General features: G+C 40.7%; 2 protein-coding genes across 2 annotated transcripts in view; one reads left to right on the top strand and one right to left on the bottom strand.

Moving 5' to 3' along the window:
* Window positions 1-16,682: 16,682 nt before the first annotated feature.
* Window positions 16,683-18,332, bottom strand: c2cd4a (C2 calcium dependent domain containing 4A). Its single transcript, XM_041038720.1, has 2 exons — window positions 18,204-18,332; window positions 16,683-18,067 (listed from the first exon to the last, which is right to left on the bottom strand). The coding sequence occupies exon 2, from the start codon at window positions 18,038-18,040 to the stop codon at window positions 16,694-16,696; it is 1,347 nt and encodes a 448-aa protein (XP_040894654.1). The 5' UTR covers window positions 18,041-18,067; window positions 18,204-18,332; the 3' UTR covers window positions 16,683-16,693.
* Window positions 18,333-21,004: 2,672 nt separating this feature from the next.
* Window positions 21,005-22,287, top strand: part of tln2b (talin 2b) — a 79,973-nt gene continuing 78,690 nt past the window's right edge. The window contains exon 1 of the mRNA XM_041038559.1: window positions 21,005-21,102. The gene's annotated coding sequence lies outside the window, so the exon portion shown is untranslated. The remainder of the gene's footprint in view (window positions 21,103-22,287) is intronic.

The raw sequence follows: 22,287 nt of genomic DNA, 5'->3' as shown, positions 1-22,287 counted from the left end.
CTTTCATTTTTAAATGGGTCCTCTATTTTCAACATAGTATGACATAAAGCATTAAAGTGCACTGCACTTTATGCTGTAACAAAACAACTGTTTCTCTCTTTGTATCCAATTGAAATGAGATGCCAGTGAGTCCTACCCAGTGATACTGTGGACTAATGAAGCATGTCTACTTGTTTATTTGTTATAAGTGAATAATCATATATATTAGGGCCACAACTACTGATTGTTCTGTTGGATCATTTTATGAACAACTGATTAATCTTTAAGTTAGTAAACTAACAATGAAAGGTGTTTGTTTGTCCAACCATCAGAACAAAGCCTGAAAACATTAAATTTACAAATTTACAGGAAAAAAAATAAATCCTTGTGTGAAACCAAATTATGTGTAGCATTTTTGCTTGACAGATTTTGTAATGCACTGAGAATGCATGAATTTAAAAAAAAATGTTCCTAATGAAAATTGAAACCTATTCCAAACTTTGTGAATGTTATTAATTTAACTTCACCATAACTAGCAACCTTTAGCAATTGCATTGGAGGACTTCTTAAAAGCACTGCCACTCAGTTACTGGTTTGTTTTTTGATGGTTTGGTAGTGACTGTGGATGTACAGTACCCTCTCCCAACTCTAAAGGTGGAGGTAAAGGAGGGATGAAGAGGATAAAGGCCTCTCTAGGTCTGGGTCAGGCCTCCTGCAGCAGCAGCTTGCCTGCTGGATAAGAGGAGCAGACCCCAGTCTCTTTACTTACAGCCCGCTGGAGCAAGAGGTCGACACACACCTGAACCCTCCCCAGCACACAGCGGGCCGCAGGGCCCGGCAACACACAGGACAGCCGACCTGCTTTGACCTCTCCTCTGCTCTGGGCCCCTGGGACCCCCGCCAATAAGCTCAGGGACCACTCACAACCTCTCTGTTAGCACACTCTGCCCCCTCAGCACCTCAGCCAGCCAGCGCCACACTGTTCAAAAACACACACCCACGCAGGCACGTACACCGTACAATGTACACATAAACAAAGGGACACACTCAAACATTATACAGGCATCACATACTGCCTCATGCAAACACAATCTGTCACACACAGCCATGTAGTGCATCTCCCTCTCTCCTTCTGTGTCGCTCTCTCCTCTGTCTGTTTCATGTGGAGCCAGGTGGTGCGCTCAGCATTAAACTGGTGAATATCTCCATCTTGTGGACAATGCTTGTTTCATTATGAGAAACGCTTTGAGGCAAATGATCATTGTCTGTTTACGCACTGGTCAGACAGGGTCACTGATCCTCTTTATGCTTTTAACAAATACTTTTGATATTACTCGCCACACAGGAGTACACAGCAACACATATGGCAGAGCTATACCAGTGCAACTATATGGTAAGAGCAAATCATGTTGAAATTAGCATTGTTGCTGTTGTAAACAAGTTATGTTCATGTGTGAAATAATCTGTCCACATCCACAGCCTCCCAGGGTCAAAGAGGCGGCAGGGTGACTTTATCTTGAATGTCACTTTGTTTTTGGTTGGTTAGACAGTACCCTCTCTTGGATTGGCTTCTCGGATGAAGGCACAGGTGAGGCCCACTGAGGAGCGGCCCCCTCTCTCCACAGCATTTCCTCTGCTAAAACAGCCCTACATTTTAATATGCAACATCTGTGCCGGGAGAGCCTTCCAAAATGGCTGCTCCTTGGAGGATGACGGTAGAGTCTGCTCAAACTTGGGGTTGGGGCATTTGGTACTGCAAGGTTCTGCACAGATGTTAGCATTCACAATGTCACTCTGTCCTTTGCTTCAGTACCCAGGGAGGTCTATTTTAAGGGAGGGTGGTGTGTTTTCTTCCTTAGTTCCCTGAGATCACTTTATCTGTAACTGTCAATGTAACAATTCTACATAGACTTGTTCAACTGAACTGGGACTGCTGTCTCTGATCAGTAAGGTATGAAGGAGCTTTCTGCCTGTTAATTTATCATTTGGTCTGGTCCTACTACAGGGTAGCCGCCCTACAAAGATAGGCTTGCTCTATGTCGTCATGAAACACAACAGAGTTACAGTACAGTCAGGCAATCACATTAAAAAGCCTTCAAAGAGATAAAGAAAATGGTTAAGGATGCCAAGACAAAGCCACTGTTGTCTCCCTCGTCATTTCAGTTGCATTCGTAGAGGAACATTAGCTCAGTCACACAGAGCTTTGTTTGTGCTGTGCTTTCACAAAGAATTGAGAATATTTTCTGAACAGAGATGCCATGACCTAAAGGCTGCTTGTCAGTCGGATTATTCAACTGATTCTCAAACAAGACTCTAGACAAGGCTGCGGAGAATCACGGAGGGAAAGAAGGGACCAAAGGAGAGAAAAGGCGAAAGCAAGGAGAGGGACATGTAGGGCGCCTAATGCATCGCTTACACAAAGAAGATGTTCATATTTAATGCTCATCATTAAGGCAGGGTTTGAGCATGGAAGACGCTTCTGCTATTTTCCCACACCCCTTGAGCCAAGTCCTTGTGACAGCCCTCCACTGCATCCCGGCAAATTATCCGCATGAGCTGCGGCGAACAAAAACAGCCCAGCGCGGGGGAAGTGAGGCCCAGCCTCAGCTCCACTCCTGTGATGGGAAGACACGTCACTTTGCATCAGCTCCAGCCCTCCAAACCACATCATCTGCAAGTGAGGAGAACAAGACCACTCCGTGGGGAGAGGACAGTTGAAGAGAACAAGGCAGATAAGAATAAAGGAGATAAGAAGTAATACTGGAGAGGAGGGGAAGGGAGGGGAGGAGGGTGAGAAGAGAGGAGAGGAGAGGAGAGAAGAGAAGAGAAGAGAAGAGAAGAGAAGAGAAGAGAAGAGAAGAGAAGAGAAGAGAAGAGACGAGACGAGACACTGGTGTCCTCTAGGTGCAGTCAATGACAAGTAATCAGTGGAATTGAAATATTATTAGCCAACAGAACCATGATACTGATTTCTATGAAAAAGGTTTGGCCAAATGATTTACCATAGCCTTAGGCTTTAAACTGCATGACAAATGAATCATTTAGATTTGCTAAGTGAATACTGCATTCCCCTGAGCGCAAATGTACTCTTGGTGTGAAAAAAATAATTAGACACACAACAAGTAATTGCAGTGCATCAATAAGAAAACTGCACCTCATATTTAATTTGTCCTCTTTTATTGCATGTTCATAATACAAATAACTCTAAGAACCTCACTACAGATATTTGATCCACAAAACTAGTGAAACATCCTGTAGTACACGTCTTGCTAGTTACAGCCGGTGGTTGGTGCTAAGCAACCCAGTGTTAAACAGAGTCAGGGCACTCTCTGCTGGACACTGCTAGACTTGCAGGACCTGTAATCTATTGAAGGTAGACACTGTGGGCTTCTTAGTTACACCGAGTACTACTTGATTTTAGATGTTTAGAAAAGTACAGATGCCTGTGGCCTCTTTCTCAAGGATATATCCCGACGGCCAAGGAGACTTGAGAAAAATTGAGTTACACCAAAATAAACCTGTCTTCCAAGATGCATGTGCTCCAAGCCTAAATTGGCCTATTTAAAGGCATAACCATAGACAGCCTTTGAATAATATTGACTTGCAAAGTATGCTGAGGTCAAGGACAGGAAGCTAGACTATGCTAGTTGGCACAAGAGTGATGGAAAGTAAACCAGTTTCATTTAGGACTGGTGCAAAGTAAAAAGTCAAGTACTAGTCTGCTATTTTTACAAATAATGATTGAATATTTGGTATGAGGAAAATAAAGCTTACAGGAAAAACAAAAAATATTAATTATGAATTTGTGGTAGTACTGCGTTGTAAAATTCAATCAACATTTTAATGCTTACTTCCCATGTTTAAGAATTAATTGCATTTTATAATTCAAGCAAATTAGTGTTGTTTTTTTTACAGTGCATCCGTGCAACATGAAACTATTACTTTCATTGTGTAGTGGTGCTATTTTTGCAAGCTCTTATGATCACAAGAATTACGAGCTTTGGAGAAGGATAAAAATATTGCAGCGAGCTGCAAAACCCTACTGTGGTACCAGCTGAGAAATCTGCTGTTTTATGTAGTTGTGGTTCTTTTGTGATACTAAATATGAACATGATTTCATATTTTTATATTTTACAATTTTTTTTTAATTTTAAAAACATGTTAAAATTCATGTTTAGCGCCCGACAATCCTTCAGTATTTTATTCCTTGAAAACCTAAGGATTCTCCTGCACTGGTCTAGTATTTATTGAACACACACAGATACGTGCAGGCAGTCTTTCTGAATCATTGCTCTCTTGCTGCAAACCACTCTGTACAGCCGAGCACACTATCCATATTCATGTGATTTTTGCCGGAAGGCATTGGTGTCTACTAAAAATAGCATGGTGAGAGAAAGGGTCTCACACTGTGTATCGTAACATTCATGAGCCCAGTCCCTGTGATTGGTTGTAAACAAGTGTGTCTTTGCTGAGAACATACTTCACGTTGTTGAGTAAACACTTGTAAATAATTGCTGAGGGACAGAATAAAGAGATATTCAAGGTGCACAGTGTAAATCAACAGTCAAGCATTCCACATTTTTCTGTTGTTTGCACTCTTTGATAAAGAGATCTCTGGTTGGTCAGAGTATTTGTGTCCAGGGGGTATGCTGCTTCTTGTCCATTACTGCCTGTGTGTATGAGTGTGTGTGCTTGTGCCTTTGTGTGTACTATGTGTGAGAGTCCAAAAGCAGGTTTGCCCATATATAGTTTGTTTTGTGTTGAAGTGAAATTACCGAGTCTTGCTGAAGAAAACCAATAACATTAAAATGTTTTAAAATAAGTTTAATGGACAGTGAGAGTACATTTAAAATCCCATCCCATGTGTCTGGTGCACACCAGGTTTCAACAAAGACTGACTGGTTCAGACTGAGTTGAGGTGGTACCACCAGCAGATGGCGGCACACATCAAGCTGCTGTTGAAGTGCAACTGAACTCCCTGATCACAACATTATAATAATGTTCGCAGTTCATGATTCTGCTAAGTGGTAACTATACTGACAGATAAAGCATTGCTATTAGTTAAACCTCATCATTATTGAGATCAGTAGATGATCAGCTCAACATACAGTTCCTCACATTGCCCACATAAACCAGTACATTTCAAATATTTTAAAATCCAGCAAATCACTAGAGCAACACTATTTCTCGTCAAAAGGCATAATATTCTACTCTGAGCTTGTTTCCTGATCAGTCAAATCTACTCAAACGTAACTAACAACATAGTTAACAACCAACAGAATCGATTAACGGAACATTCTAAGCTAAATTGGTGGTAATTTGCTATTTTGAGCCAAATACTTTACATACAGATTTTCTTGAAAGAAAAGGAAGTGTGTTAAAGCATATGCAAGACCGCACTAATGTGGCAAAGATGCAAGTCATTTCCGTTTTGAAGATATAAAAGGCCATGGTGCCCGAGGCTATGGTTTGACTTCACAAAAACCGGACATGGAAACTGTGACAATGTGTCTGTGAGCCTGAGAGAATACAGGGGTGGCTCTGTGGGTGTATAATATGCTGGGAAGGACCAATCAGACCCGAGAAGAACCAGATATACTCTCATGTTAATGTGTGCCTGAGTTAAGGACCACATTCACCTACAGCAGAGTACACTAATGTCATAAAATGAAAATGATATCCTATTCACAAAAGGTTACCTGAGAGAGGTTTAACCCTAATGGCCCTTACCAGGATGACTTACATCAGATAACACCTGATCTTTATTTCAGCCAGTCAGACAGCCGGGTCATTGCTGATGCTCATGATGTCATCAAGAGTTAGGTTGCAAGTTTCATTTGTCCCTGGGTCAACAACAGCTGTAGGTCACTAACATTCAATTTCTGTCTCCCTGGTGGACAGTCTAGTTTGTGTATTTCTGTAAATCTCCCTTTGTTGGTGATGATAATGACACACACTTAATTACATGCTGCAGTTAAAACACACACTGGAGACATCACACTGCTTTCCATTTGCATGTGGACAGGACAAGGACAAGATTTACACCTTTCTTCACTTTGTCCATTTGAACTACAACTTAAATGACAAGGTCGGCTTTATGAGTTAGTAAATTAATATAAAACGTCTTTAAGCACAAACCAGACGACAAGCCTGTAGCCTCATTAATGACACCTGAGGTTGTAATATTATATACTTTAAATAGATCCTTACCAATAACAGGGCAAAAATTTCACCTAGATCCAAAGTTCATCATCTATATGGTGGCCATTTTAGGACATGTCGGCCTCATCTCTGCATTATTAAACTGGTTCAGCTCTCATCGGACAACTTTACTTTGTCAACCTCAGGTGAACTGTGAGAGCCTCAGCTGTACTCAGGCTCATCTGTACTTTGAGCTGCATAGGCCTTCATCACAGCACACATTCTAACAAGGTAACACTTGTATAATAATGTGCCGAGTATGTGGCTGCCAAAACATAAGCTTTTATAGTAACGTCGCCACTATCTGCCTTGTCTTAGCTGCTTTGACTCCAAAATGTGTCTTTATAAGTGACCTTGCTCCACAACTTGAAGCCCAGGGCACACACAGTACAGATACAGTTCTGCATGCATAAACATGGACCACACACTCGCCCTTTTTCTGCACTGTAGCGCTGACATGTGTACCAACACATGCAGCCTCACATGGTGCGAAATGTGTGCCTTGCTGAGATCTGAGCATTGTGGCCTTTGAAACTCTCCCTTTCAACTTGCTGCATGAGGCAAAGGATGCCCAGCTGCGAGAAACATGCTGTATTGTAGCTCTCAGAGGGAAACAAGGGGCAATAATTCACCAATTGCATCAATTAAGGTTTTGATCAGAGTAGCAAATTAGTGATTCTCTAAGCTTCGAGCAGATTAGGATGTCTGCATTGCAAATCAAAACACAGTTTTTTTCCATTGTACGTTGTGAAAGTGAAGCCGAACAGCAAATGAAGTGAATAATTATCAAAGACTTCACAGATAAAGAGCTGTGACATACGAAGTGGTATGGACGCTTTGTTGTACTGCATCAGTCTACAGTCACAGCAGCTTTAAATGTATGTTGGTTTATATTTTCAGCGTCAGCTCACTGTTACAAAACAGTCAATACAAATGCCATTACAATGAGTCATCACTAAATTAAAATAAGAATTTTCCTGATTAAGCAAACATCTCAAAAAATTAAGAGGAGGATAATTAGGTAAACCTTTTCAAATGGAAAAAAAAAATACTCCAGAACCCAAGAAACAATATATAATACTCTTAAGATTATAAAGTATAATAACATAGCTCAGTCAGTTAGCCGACTCATATGAAACGGATTTATAATGAATAGAGGCAGTGTACACAGTTTATGTTTGACGTCTAGGCTTTGACCTCATCACTCCCAGTAAGCACACACCAGGCTCAGCAAAGCAGAGACAATTAAATTATCCAGCTGTGATTACAGTATGTGAACTCTACTATGTGTGGGCCGTGAGGGGAAAAATGACCACTCTCTATGTGTGAACTGGGCATAAGCAACCATATAGAAATCCTCCAGCAACATTACTGTTGCAGGGAATTCAGTGAATTGGAACTGATTAACCATGTAACAAAAAACCCACAATCCCAAATTGACTGACATGAATCATTAGTTGTAGTTATAATGTCAACTAGGAGGAAAATAAGTATTTGCATATAAACAATTACAGATTTTATTTTTATTTTTTTTGCTTTTGTGCAGGCAATCTCTTTTTACAAAATATTATGAGGCATTGTAGAGCATCAGGAGTTCAGCTATTTAGAGGTTATTGTGAAATGAAGAATGGTATTGTAAGGCAACACAAAAAATACAAAGTTTAAGTGATTGAAATTAAAGTGACTACCAGAACCCATTCATGAAAAAAAGCTAGTATACCATCAGGCTAGTACAACAGGAAAATAAAACTGCACAGTCTGTGTGCTGGGCAACATGTTTACATAAAAGCCAACACAACATCACCCTACTAAAAACACAAAATCCCCTGAAACTACAGCAACACCTGCAGGATGCCAAAAATGCCATTCAGCTCACAACAAACAAAAACAAACACCCGAAAATACATTACTCAGCAACATAAAAACATCACAACGCATAAACAACAACCAGAGGAAAACGATGCTGAACTACAAGCAAATATTTGGCACTAGCAAACATTTGGTTGAAGACAGCAGCTGATCAGCAGGAAATTGGCATTGGCGGTTAGCAGCACCATGAGGTGGATCAATTAATTAGCATTAGCCAAGCGCTAAAACAAGCACAGAACCAGTGGTGGAGGAAACTGAAGCTTAGTATTTAAGTAAAACATTTACTCAAGTGAAAGTGGAAGTACTACATCAAGAATCTTACTTAAGTAAAAGTTTAAATTTACTTAAAAGTATTTTTTTTAAGTAACTTTTTTTTTTGATTACTTTATTGATCCCTCCTGGGGAATTTACTCTCTGCATTTTATCCACACCAACTGAACGAAACACATGTACTAGAGACGCTGGGGCAAGGGGCTGCCTTGTGAGGCGCCCGGGGAGCTGGGGTGAATCGGTGCCTTGCTCAGCGGCACCACAGCCACGGTAGCAGAGGCAGGGGAGGCGCGACAGATACACTGATTTATGCCTCTGCCTATGTCACTGCTCACAAGCAACTATACAATATCTGCTTAAACACGGCCAAAGATGCCTGTCTGATTCTGAGCTGGAGGGCTCAGCCTCACGCTCAGCCGACGGGTTCATGTTGATGTCACGTGTCGTTTCTTCTCACCGGAATCAGGCCGGTCCACCAGCTCGTGCTGCTACCAAACGCGCGCTCTGCCATCATTGGAGGTAATAGAGCCACCTGATTGGTTGGCAATGGCAAACAACGCCTCAGCGCAATCAGTCTATTTTTTTCATGCAAGATTTTGTGGAAATTATGTTCATAACATGTAAAGTACAGATACGTTTTTTTAAAAAAAAAAAAAACTTAAGTACAGTAACGAAGTAAAAATACTTTGTTGCATTCCACCACTGCACAGAACACAGCCAAAACATTAGCAATAAAAAAGCAAAATCTTACCTTGGTCAGGTGAAGCAGTGATGTCCAGCATTTCAGCTTGAGAAAGTTGTTTGGGAAGAGCTTCCACGGTCCGAGGTTAACTCCTGAAATCTCCTGAAATGTGGACCCCAGACAAATTATTCCACCAAAAAAATCAGTTCTGTATGTTTGGATTAAGATAGGTACGCTTCATAAAAAACAAGGACAGGCTGTGTTTTTTCAGCAGTTGTTTGTAACATTACAGTAAGGCCAACTCAATAGCGAGGAAGCAGCAACTGCTAGCAAAGCAAAAGCGTGGACAGGTAACGTGATTCAACGTTTGAACAGACCGCCTACTGGAAAGGTGCGTTTGATTCATGATGCAGCAAGTCCCGGAAGTCTTGTGTTCGCGCAGCGCCCAGACCTTTCAGACCTACGATCGCGTTTTTCCACATTTCAGTTCTGCATATACTTCTAAGTTGACATCTTTCGAATATCACTGGTAATATAATACCTCTTTAAAAAAAAAAAAACTATATAAATATAATACATCTGCAGGTTTGGTAATAGATTTGGACTCAATTTTTATAATTGAGTAAAGCTAATAAAATGTCATTCTTTCATAGCTGCCACCCTTACTCTCATTAGTGTGGGCTACCCACACTTCCACCTCTCCCCATCTTTCACAAAGCACTGAGTACATAAAAACGGCCTTGTGTTATCAGACAGCCTGCACAGTGTGTGCAACCCAGACTTTGAAGATGAGATCACAGCTTAACGGGGGTTGCACAGTTTTAACAGCGCTTGTTGATCCACAAGATTATTTTTGATATAGCAATTCTTCTCCTCTAAATGTGAAAGCCATACTCTATTCTGAGTCTGTCAACAATGTTGTACTATTACCAGTATGGCAAAGAGATCTGAGCTAGTTTCAGCAATAGAGAAAATGTATTGCTAATAACATTTTGAAGCACAGCACTATTCAAAAAATATAGAGACAGAGGCAAGCATTTCTGTTCCAAAATGGCAAACCTATCTTGAAAAAGAAGGCATTACTTTAGTTTTATTACACAGTATAGAGGATTTGGTGTTTAAAGTTGCTGTCATTCTATTATAGTCCCTTGGGGCGAGACATGATTCTGGCACTTTGTGACAAGAATACATGTCTGGAGATACCTAATTGAAACAGTACTTGGATTTTGGTAGCAAAGCTGCACCCGAAAGCTTTCATTTATATAACCCATCCCAAGACACCTGAGCCTGTGCACTCTTAACATCAACAACTGCAGTAAAACAACCAAACGATGAGACATTTATTAAGGCAGTATCAGTGCTTCAAAAGCCGCCAATTCTTCCCACATCAGATTTATTGCAGTTGTGGTCTCTGACTTTGACTACCATGGAAAATGAGGCTTATGCTAACTTGAAAGTGCAGTCTCAGAGCTTAAAGTGTGAATGTTTCATGGTTAAAGTCAGCCGTCTCTCCTAAGGCAAACTCTTTCCTCAGTACCGACAGGTTGTGAAACACTTGTACAAAGTGACACTACAATTTACCCTGGTCTGTATCACTCGGTTGCCCAGTAAACCAAATTGGCAAACAAAGACCCATCACCTAGCTTCCATGTTTACCCTCAGTTAAATAACGTGACTTGAGGCAGTGAACCATTTGTTATCTATCGTCCCTGGTGCATTGTTTTATTAACAGCCCTTTGGTGAATTATATGATGAGACAATATGTCCGTGTAGCAGGGAGAGCTGATTTTCCAAGTATGTGTGCTTCAAATTTCACAGTATTGACAATGAGGAAAATCTGATATGGCCTTTTAGTTAAGTTAAGTTAAGGTAATGTCATTAAATGTACTCTTAAGTACATTTAGCACATTAGTTAAGCTTGCTGAATGCATAAGCTGAAGAAATCCACATTGCATTTCAAATCTGTGAATGGGGAAGAGGGTTTCTATTTTTATGGAGTAGTTTTTTTAGACACTACAGTGCTTTGAAATCATAATAAACCTTTACTTGATTTGTTGGCTCTTCAAAATGAAAGCAGAAGAGCCTATGCATCATCTAAATTAGACTTTTATCCGTCTCCCTGGTCCATTGTTATGAAAATGACAATTCAATGAATTTGGTGTTTATGGAACTACCGTGATATTGCATTTCTCTCCTAGAATATGATAAATAAGTTGGCAAATGATGTGGGATGAGACTATAAACTCACTCTCCCCAAATAAAACAATTGGCTCAACAGTCCACAACTTTTATAATATCTCAAAGTCAAGGGCAAACAAAGTCGAGGGAATCGGGACTGTGAAGTTCCTCTGTGGTTTGGCTGTTGGTTGTGTAAGTGGATCATAGTAAGTAGGACAGTAAAAATGACACAGACAGACCTAGATGTGTCTCATTGCCTCTCCCTCTCAGGGATCCTGATCAAGCACCAGACTGTGTGTGGACCAGGCAGACAAAACATAATGGCTAATGACCACAGCCATACAAAACAAGGGTAGTGCACTGGACACAAGGAGCTTTGATCTAAAATGAGATATCAGCTGCTTGAAATTAACCTTCTTTTAAAAATATATTCAGAAGAGGTGAATTAAATCCGTGGTTAATCACGATTTAAATGATAACACATTTGACTGAGTCTCAACATTGTGATATGATTATTCTTCTTATGAGAATATTGAAATGGGGCTCTTTGAGTGTATCTACTGTGCTGCAAATTAATGTAAAAATCTTTCATTTGATTTTATATGTGTGTGTTTCTACCTGGACAAATAATTATATTTATATGTGTGTTTGCCTCAGAACTCTATGGAGTATACACAGCACACAATCCTTACTTTTCCTCCCACTTCATTTTAGATACACAGGAAGGATGTATTGACAACGGGCTTTGGATGCAAGCAGCAGCATGTCTGAAGCTGAGATGCATCTGAATCAAACAGACAGGGACAGCCTCTATCAACTTATGTGTCGAAATAAAAGCATCTCACACATGAAAGGCAGGATCTCCATGGTTTCCCCTGGAGCTGGGCCTCGTTGCCATGGGAGTGGAAGGCGCTACTGGAAGAGGAAAAACACAGAAAGACAGGCAGGAAGACAGTGTCATCTTTCCATGTACCTAATCATGCACAGTCTAAGTTGCCTTGAGATTAAACACACCTTTCATTGCGCTTTTTTCGCAATTTTTCTTGAGAAATAATTCTATAAGAAAATCGTTATTATTTTATATCATATATTGCGTTGTGTTATATAGTGTATGCTTAAATTAGCACAAATCAAACAAATCCAGCTATTCTGGTGTCGTGCCCCCCCCCCCCCGCCTGTCACGTGACCTGTACGTGGCAGGCTGTTTGCCTAACTGTGTAATGGCTATTCAGACAATATTGTGTAAACCCTGTGCAATTAACCATCCCATCATCATGTGCCTGTTCCCGAGTGTGATCAGGCATATCACAGGGGACAACTGAGAAATGAACACACACAACCGGTGTGTTACACGAGGTCCCATGATGAGTTATTATTAGCCTTTACGTCTTACTGACATACTGTCAAGGTGCCCAATAACCAAACATCCATGCTTGTGAGTAATTGCTTTCGCAAGCCAGACCACCACAGCGTTCAGAAGGCTCCATGTGAAGTCTCAGCACCTACAAAACACAGCAGGGTTGAACGAGTTCAAACACCTTGGTTCTGTTTATATAAGTCTGATCAGATGTGAGGAAGTCCAACCTACAGTATGTTTGCTTGTTATGTACCAAACAGGTCACGCTTGGACTCAGCTCCATACTGTGCCTGAGGTGATTGAGTAGGTGGTGTAACACAGGGCAGGTGCACAGTCTAAGTGATGAGTCTGCTACGTGCAGATACAGCATGATTTGTTTTTGGCCTTATCATAAACTGTGAATGTCTATACATATAACCATATGTTAGGCGGTCGCATGAGGTTGATTTTTAAGCCATTTTTAAATGGATGTTGTAACTGACAAGTTAACGGTAGAATGAATGACCTGAATTGTCAGTCTGCCAGTGGAAATGTTAATAAAATGGGATGAAATCAGTCAAATCAAATTCAGAACGATTAAACCATAAAGTAGTTTTTTTTTTTCAGTTCAGCTATGCATTTTATAAACAAATTAAAGTCATTTTCACATGAATTTTGCAGTGTCGTACCTCAATTAAATACTGCAGACTCTAGTGAGTTTGGAGCATCATCAGGCACCGCCGAGGTGTGGGTGTATGTGTGTGTGTGTCTGTTTCAGTCAGATCTGGTTTCATCTTACGTGATGTGTCCTCACACAAACTAATGACGCAGCTCAAATATATCATAGAGCCTGCTCATTATCTCCAATAATCTGGTGCAAGGCTGAACGCTGAGGACAGTGTTTATTGGTTTGAAGAGTGGGTCATAAACAGTGACGTTGTGGCCCTGAAACCACAATCACTCACAGCACAACACTGCAGACATCATGGAAGAGTTTGACCCTTTTGAAACAGGTCATTTCAAGACAGTTGTTTGATATCACAACCAAAGATCAAATTTGGTGTTTAAAAGAATTTATCTTTCTTGTGTACAGTATTTTACATGTATGTTTGTGGTATGACTGTCTCCTTTAATGGTCATCTGTGTACATACAGCTCAGCCTTTTTCCTTATCAACTTATTAACTTATCAACAAAAGAAATTAATTACCGGTCCATCAGACATCAGGACGCTTTGTCCTGACAACATCATAACAATGACACTGGAAGGCCTTTTCTGCAGGACCTTTGATGGATTGTGGTGGGAGGTGGATAACAAATTACAACAGAGGTCCACTAGCTTTTGTCACTCCAAATCCAAAGCAGCTCTTCCCCTGGGAACATAAGAAGGTGGAGTGGAACACCACTGGTGACTGCGTAGGTCAAACATGTTTACAGTGACATTTTAAGGTGTATGTTATATTTTTTGGCACAATGTAAGAGCCTGGTAAAACAGAAAACAAGATAAGAGAACTGGTATGAACAGACTCATTTACGTAGGAAGCTGTAAAAAAAAAAAAAAAAAAAGACACATGAGATATGGTAGGGGAAGGGGTGGTTTACATTTCTTGGTAAGAAAACATTTTCTTTCCATTAGAAGACATGAGAGAACAGTGAAAATGGCTTGATGCAAATAGAGAGCTGAATATGAGAGAAGTGAATTTATGATGTTGAAGTATACATGAAAATGTCTAAATGTAGTTGCTGTCAATTCCAGCTCATTACTTTGATTTTGTGAATGTGCATTAGCCGGGCAAAGGCATCCTGGTGAACGAGGGTAACCAGGCAACTGTTTTCAGACACTTGAGATTAAGCCAGTGCACTTCCCCTGTTGCACGTTTACATTCATGATGCACAGCTCTTAGGGAGACAGATGTTTCCTACAGATAATATGAAATTACTTGGAGTAATCAGTGATCAGTACTAAGAACAAAACAGCTGCAAAACAGTCCTCATTTTTCTATTTATATTTCTGCTGCAAATGTTACAGTACATTTTGTCATGTTTAGAATCTGTTCAAATGGCAAATGTAAAAGTGTTGTCTAGAATTATCATGGTCTCTTCTAATTAAAATTGTCCTGCCTGGCTGTTTTACTTTAGACAAAAGATGAGCTGCTTTTTATAAGTTAGTCATTTTCCAGTGAAGTTTAAATATCATGTGATCTCAAACTGAATTGCTGTCATTATTTAATGCTTTCATTCAGCACCCATTGATAAATAAATTTTTGTGTGTGCAGGCACCAGCATGGATCAAGGTCCTAATGCAGCTATAACCAGTGTGCTCTATAAAACCAACACTTCTGCTCTTTTGAATGAAGGTAGATTGGTGGAAATCCCTCCCAATCCTATCAGTGGTTGACCAGCAAGGGGAATCACAGATAATTCTCATTTATTACAGGGTGTTTCACCGCTGAGTCAACACTCAATACAAAAGTGTCCAACAGTATCAGCCTCCTTGCAGGATCACAGGCAACACATCCTATGCAAAGAGGTATTGTTAAAAAATGTAGGTTGTCTGTGTGGGATTTTTATAGGTTTCTTTGTCAGAAATGAGATGCTCCTATGTATTACAGTAACGCAAATGCCTGCGTATTAAGCCACGTATTGTGGAAACACAAAACCCTTGTTTCCATCAAAACAATTGAGAGGGGATTGCAGGTCTTTGTGGCTCTGCTGAATCCGTAGTTCAAACTGAAAGTAGATCATGAGCTATATTTGTCCAGAGGTTTTTCTCAGCGGCACAATCCAAACTGTAAAATCTAGTAAAATATTTGCATTAGAAAGTGTGCGTCATCACAGCCATTGAGTTTTAAAATCAATCTCCCAGCAGGTTACATTATATTGTTGGCATCAGAAGCTATTTATGTGTATTTGTGAACGCTTCTCATCTCTTCACATTACTGTATGTTGTTTAGTCATATTCTGTATAACTAGCAGTTGTCCCCTATGAGCTTTTCTGAGCCCTGAGAAACCTATTAATCTTTAACTAGGAGCTATAGTGGCAGCCAGTGCTTTTAAGCCTGATCTTTATTGCAGAAAGCAGCAGGATATACTTGCCTGGAGTCTACATTAAGAGCGGCTGCTCTGCAGAGTTGTGTAAACATTTATGTATATTGCATAGAGAGAGTGTTTTTGATTTTGTGGTTGTCTGAAAACAGGTCTGTTTTAGTTCATATTCTGTACTTTAAGTGCTAAAGTTTATCATGAAATAACACAAATTCTTCATTTTTTTTAGCCTTATTTATCCTCTTAGTTATTTAAACTATGTTCAAATTCTCATCAGGCCAGCTGATATTTTCAGGGAGAGCTGTGGGTTGTATTGTCATGCCTAGATCAAGATAAAATGTTTTGTCAGAAAAAAAATAGTACCATTTTTGTCATTTCCCAAGGGCATGACTTTCAAAAAGGAAAAATCTTTGTTAACTGATCTATCTCATAAGCAAACTATTTGCAGGTTTTACTGAGAAAAAATTCTCTTCATAGTTTTATGAAAAAACAGAGGACAAATATATGCTATCCAGCTTGAAGAATATCGCTCTTACAGCTTCAGTTGATGTTCACAAAACTTAACAGTGAATGTTCTGTATCATAGTGGGGGAAAAAAAAAATACAGATAGAGCTTCTTTTGTGCACTGATTAAAATTATGCATACTCAACAGTGAAAACTCCCCCCTAAGGTTTCTGGTTTCTAGCGATATTTTTAATCACTGGAAAGGTCAGGAAGAAAACAACAGGCTTAGGAGAAATATGAGATGCTGGTTGTCTCACACCAGCTGATGCTGCAGCCACATGGCTGTAAATCATTATTTTAACATTTTTATGTTTGTTTATGAACAATAATAAGGTAAGAATTTACTTTTTCTTGGTGGTGCATTTGTTTTTCTGATATTAACTTCATCTTTAGAATTTAACTATGAAAACATGTATTTATAAAACTTGGTTGAACTGTTCCTATAAGTCTGCACAAACACAATTTGTGATATTACAATGAGACCATGTCAGTGTAGAGCCTTGAAATGAATTTAAGACAAACAGCCTTAGTGTTTTCCATAATTTAATCATTATAAAATCTCATTTTACAATACAAAAATGAAAATAAATAATTAAATTCATAAATAAATTGATAAGGAAGTACTTGGGTTTAGAATGGCACAATGCTAGAAAGAGGCAAATCACAATCACCAAGGAGATAGTCTCTTTTCAGGGTGGACATTTTGTTCACCACTTTAAAGCGAAGGGACCGCTGGCTGAGGTCTTCCTCTGAGATACCATCAAAGAAGAAATCCTCATTGAAGATTGGATTACGGCTCTTTCTGATGACTGTGCTGCGTTGCTTCTGGACTTTTCCAGGAACCAGTGAGAGGCTGACACTGCAGTTGATAATCTTAGGATCTACAGAGAGAGGGTACAGGCCCTCAGCACTGATCAAACGAACCCGTAGTCTTTGGTTATCTGGACAGTACTCTGCTGAGAGTCTCAGGCTGCCATCTTTACCTATGGGTACCATTCTTTCCTTCATTACCCTCTCTCTGTGCAGACTTAAGTCCATGGGGAAGATGGTAGGTGGTGCCAGGCTGTAGTTGTTGGGCAGGCTTTCAGCTAACCCCTCTGATGCCCTCCTCATGACATTGGGGCTGTTGTCTGTGGAGCTGCCTTCATCTGTGGATAGGGAATTGTTCCTGGACACCATTGCTTTCCTCATGTTCCTTGACAACAGTAGTTCATGACTCAGTGCTTTGAAGAGGGAAGACTTGGCAGGGCACCTGGTCAGCAGCGGCGAGCTAAAAGGAGAGGATTCAGTAGAGGAAGTCGTATCACTGTCCAGAGTGGTCTGCCAGTTCAGGGCGTAGCATTTTGGGGAAAGCCTGGAGGCCAGGGTGTTGAGACTGAAAGAGGAAGGAGAGGAGGAAGGCGAGGTGGAAGGGGAGACTTTGGAGCACATGCTGGATCGACTCCTGGGCAGCAACAATGGAGAGGAACCAGGATCAGAGTGGAAGAGCGACTCCTTCCTTCTGGTATGGGGACTCTCCAGTAAGGTGCAAAAGCCATAGCAGGTCTGGGCTTTGGCTAGGTGTGGAAGGGACAAGGCAGCCTGGCTCTGGGGATCTGCATTGGTGGTCTCCTCATCACTGCAGCCATCGTAGGGGTTCTCATCGACGCTCTCCACCTGGATGATGTGGGGGTTGAGAGGCTCATGATGTTTCACCTCTATTTCAGGGCTAGCCCTCTCAAAGGGAGACACTTTGATAACACGAGCGGCTCGGCTGTGCTCCGTAGTCTTCATCTCCTGCAGGGATGGGATTGTTGGGGGGATGCAGAACTCTGGGATGTTGTCAGGGGTGATGACATTAGGACAGAGGGAAATCCTTTTGGGTTTGTCTACTTTTTCTCCAAACATGATATCACCAATTTTAAAGCTGAGTTCGGCTGATGGGATGGGAAGGTTAGATCTCTCCACTGACACACGGATCTTCTCCACCACCCACATGGGTCCTCTGGTAGAAATGGGGAAGCTCTGTAAAATCAAGAAAATACGCTTATTAGGTGCTGCATTGTGTTCTGAAATCAAAGACACACACAGAAATTGACTACATAAAGAAAACTGTGCCACAAAATCTACAATTATTAACTTTGCAGGAAGACTTTCTCACCTTGTATTCTGAAGATGGATGATCCAGAAAGTTGTCCTAAACAGGATGGACAGATACCTAAAAGTTCAGGGTGTTGTAAGAAATCTCTGAGGCTCTCTTGACAGCAGATGGAGGTTCTCTCTTGTCAAGAGCAGCACATCTGTGGCTGTTAGAGAGACGCAGGCAGTTTAAATGAAGCAGGAAACCAATGAATTTAACACACGCCCCCTGTGCAGCTTGAACAGGATCCTCCCTCTCTCCTTGGCCACTGGTTCCCATGGAAATAACCAAACCACAACAGAGCTCAATCCTCATGTAGTAGCCGTTTTACTGTTTAGCAAGATAAGTTCATGACTTCGTAAGTGAGTGGATATTTTTAAACAAATGGCAGGCTTTTAATTCACATGTTTGCATTTCCATTCATTTAAATTAGTTGGCGTGTATGACCTTGCCCCATGACAAACAAGGTGATCTGATAAGATAATAATTCAAAACCATTTTTAGAACATTTTTTGAAGTGCCATTAAGTGGAAAGAATACAAGGGATAAAGTTGGCCTAAAGCTTTACTGAATTTAGGAGAGCTACAGGAAAATCAGGGCTCCATCTAAAAACTGTTTCAGTGAAACTTGAAGTCCTTGGGGTACTGATATAAATTTGGTAAGTGCTACTGGTTGAACCATCTGGTATTAGTACATTCCTTCTTCCAGTACTCATATGCAATTTGAAAGAAATTTAAAGAAAATTAAGAGAAATTTCAAAATATTATAAAAATTGCTGCATCATCACATCACTTGGAAAAATCTTAGATAGAATTTGTATCACTACATTACACATATTCCTGTAATTCATCCAGATAAATTTGATATTTTTCCAATTGTCATGATCTTGACAATTGAAATGAATGTCTGTGGAGATGAACAGCATCACAAAGCTTTTCTCCTCACCCAACACTTCACCATACTAAAGAACAGCTGTGCTGGTGGGGCAGAACATAATGTCTTTTTATCAGAGATGCAATTTATGAAAAGTCAACATCAGTGTTAAAAAGGACAAAGAGGACATTGATTTATTTATAATCACAGTAACCATTGCTTCATTGGTCTTCAACCTTTACTGAGACATTGTAATGTCAGTGCTACCCTCTTGTGGTGGGACACGAAGCAGCTTTTTTTTTTTAAAATGGATGATTCATGCATGACAGAAAGGTATCATTTTGGTAAGCCTGTGGTGGAGAGCTCTAACTTGATGGTTATTGCAGTCACAATAAAAAAACCTTTGCCAGTTTTTGTATGTCCATTTTTGTATGTTTGACACTCCACTGCAACGAGGACAGCCCTTTTGATGGTTTTGTCCCTTGATTTTCCTCGGCTTTCTATACAGCTCCACTCTGCACAGGACAAGGTTCAAGTGGAGTAACTTGGTTACCGTGTGTTACCAGGCACTAAAAGAGAGAATGATGTCAGTGCCAACAATATACCAGGAAAGTGTCCTAAATGGGGTACTTCTCAGAAATGTTGTCCAAAATGTTCAGGTCACATCAGCAATTCAAGCGTACCTCTAAAACATCTTGTTCCTCGCAAACCAAAGCATAAGAATGTAATCAATCAGAGGCAAATTAGAAAGACGGCATATTAACAGGGCAAATATTTACTTAGTTTCTATTAAAATAACCTGATATGCACAGACACACAGTACATGTCTAAAATGGGTGTGTGTGTGTCTGCTCTGCTCTGCTCTGTTTGTGTGTGATACCTGCAAGCATCAAAATCATGAGCACAGTTTTACATAATTTATCACAACATGCAAACTAATTGGCAAGAGAAAAAAAAAATCTAATTTCAAAGTTAATTGCTGTCAATAGATTAAAAAGAAATAAATAGCTCAGGATTTTCTGTGAAGGGAAAAAAAGGAAAGTGTCATTCAAGCAAAAAATATTTTGAGCATCCATATACAAACAGATGGTCAGTTCTCTTATAAAATATTAATAAGGTACATTGATATATCATGGACAAATATGCCAGCACATATCCTGTGCTCTGTTTGCAGTGTCTGAGCATATCCTTGGATGGATGCTTGGCATCTCTCCATTAGGGGGCAGTATATGTTTAGAAAACAGTACATCCACTGAGATGATAAACTGTGTGGGGGGGTTGTCTGATTGATACATTACATATACTACACTAAAACAGACTACACTAAAATGACTTCTTAAAATACTGATGGTTTATGGTTTATGCATTCAACATTCGGCTTGCAAAAAAAATAAAAAAACGCTTCCATAACATCCATGTTTTCCATTAAAAAAAAAAAAAAAAATCTAAACAGGTTCTTTCCAGATGTACCCCGTGCTGCTGTGCTGTTGTGTAGACAACGTGCCCCCAGTTTAAACATCATCTTCCATGTGGCATTAATCTTGTGTTAAAGTAGGATAGTGCATAGCACAGCAATGAGGACGGTCCTCCACTAATGGTTAGCCTGCTGACACGCTTTTGGCAGGTGCACTTCGCTGCACAAATTCAAAGCATTTTCAAAATAAGAGAGAACTCAGTCATTCAAATCGTCCGTGCGTTCGTCTTTACGCGCGCACGGATTACATGATTGTCATGTCTATTTTATCTCCCGGGGCTGTTCATCAGAATCAGTACTCTTGAGCCTTTAAATCTATCCTACTGGAGCCACATCTTGATGATTATTATCGGACACAGTGGGTGAGTGTGACGCCGCTTCCTTTTTTCGGCGCATAGATATGTGGTCGTTTTTTTTCCCCATCTCTTTCCACTGTACGATAAACGAGGAGGGGCTTGATGCCGTGGAGGAGGCAGGCAGGCAAGCAGGCTGAGCTGACCCGCTTGTGGTGTGTGTGTCGCCAAGCCCTACATCCAAGTCAGCTCGCATGCGTTAACGAGCGACAGACCTCAGGTAGGATTTCGCCTTCGTTTTTCTAAGATATTTTCCTGTCTCTCTTAAAACCTGGCGCTGTTGTTGAAGGTGCTGTTCCTCACAAACGGGCTCACTACAGGGAAGGCGGACCGCTCGATGTTGGCTCAGCAGAAGCGCTGAAAACATTTCATATTAACAGCCCGCAGACGACCTTTTCACATGATTTGCGTGATGTGTCCCACTCTACCATCTCCTTCTTCCTCTTTGGATTTAACATCAGTCGATTTGCTTCAGCTGGCGCTTTATTATAAGCCTGTCAAGTCTATTTCCTCGCCTGATATGTGACTGACTGCTTTTGACATTGACAGATAAGAGGTAAAAAGATGTTTCATTGACCTACTTGTTTGGCGTTGTTGCGGCATGTTAAATAGTTATGCTCACCGAATTTTGTGCCTTGGAAATAGGTTAAATAGGCAACCAATGCTGCCCAGCTTCAGCACCATTGCTGCTCTGCAAAGAAATGTGCTGTACAGTAACTTGGACTTGACCTGAATGTTATCTGGGTCTGCTCAACATCAAAGCTGACATTGACGATGTGAGACCGTAGTGGACATGCAGGGATGTAACCGCTGATGATTTACAGGAGGCTGACAAAAATGTGGGTAGAATTGGCAGTCTGCATGTAATGGTCAGTTCGGTCAAGTTTGTCAAGCCTGCACAAGCTTGCAAGCCCAGTAATCCTTTGCCCCAGTGATAAAAATCTGCAATTTCACGGAACCCAGTAGGAAAATTCCTTCTTTTTATCAGACACCTGCCTGCTTGCAGAGAGATCAGAGTGCTCACGCTCACCTGGCTATGGTGCTGTTACTTTCTCCAAGACATCAGCAGGGAGGCGGTGCACACCTCTGACTGAAGGACGTGTCTGCTTAGGCCGCCTTCTGCCTCATACAGATACTTATGTGCTGCTCTTGTGAAGACACATTTTATGAACTGTGACATGTGTTTGTTTAATACAGGTACGGGCCAGTAAACAACTGTGTGAGTGTTGGGCTGACTCGCCATGCCAAACCACATTAGCTACATGGCAGCCTCTTTTGACATACTCATTAACTGGAGAAGCGTTTGGCTGCTATGACCAACTGTTTGAAAGAATTCACCCCACCCTTATACAGGACGGAGCAGCTGACGATTTACAATGAGAAGCAGTAAGGGTCAATTCAAGGA

The sequence above is a fragment of the Toxotes jaculatrix genome, chromosome 5 (assembly GCF_017976425.1).
Source record: "Toxotes jaculatrix isolate fToxJac2 chromosome 5, fToxJac2.pri, whole genome shotgun sequence".
In the NCBI taxonomy this organism is placed as follows: Eukaryota; Metazoa; Chordata; class Actinopteri; family Toxotidae; genus Toxotes; species Toxotes jaculatrix.
Note: the sequence above shows the minus strand (reverse complement) of the source record. Positions and strands in the feature narration are given on the sequence as shown.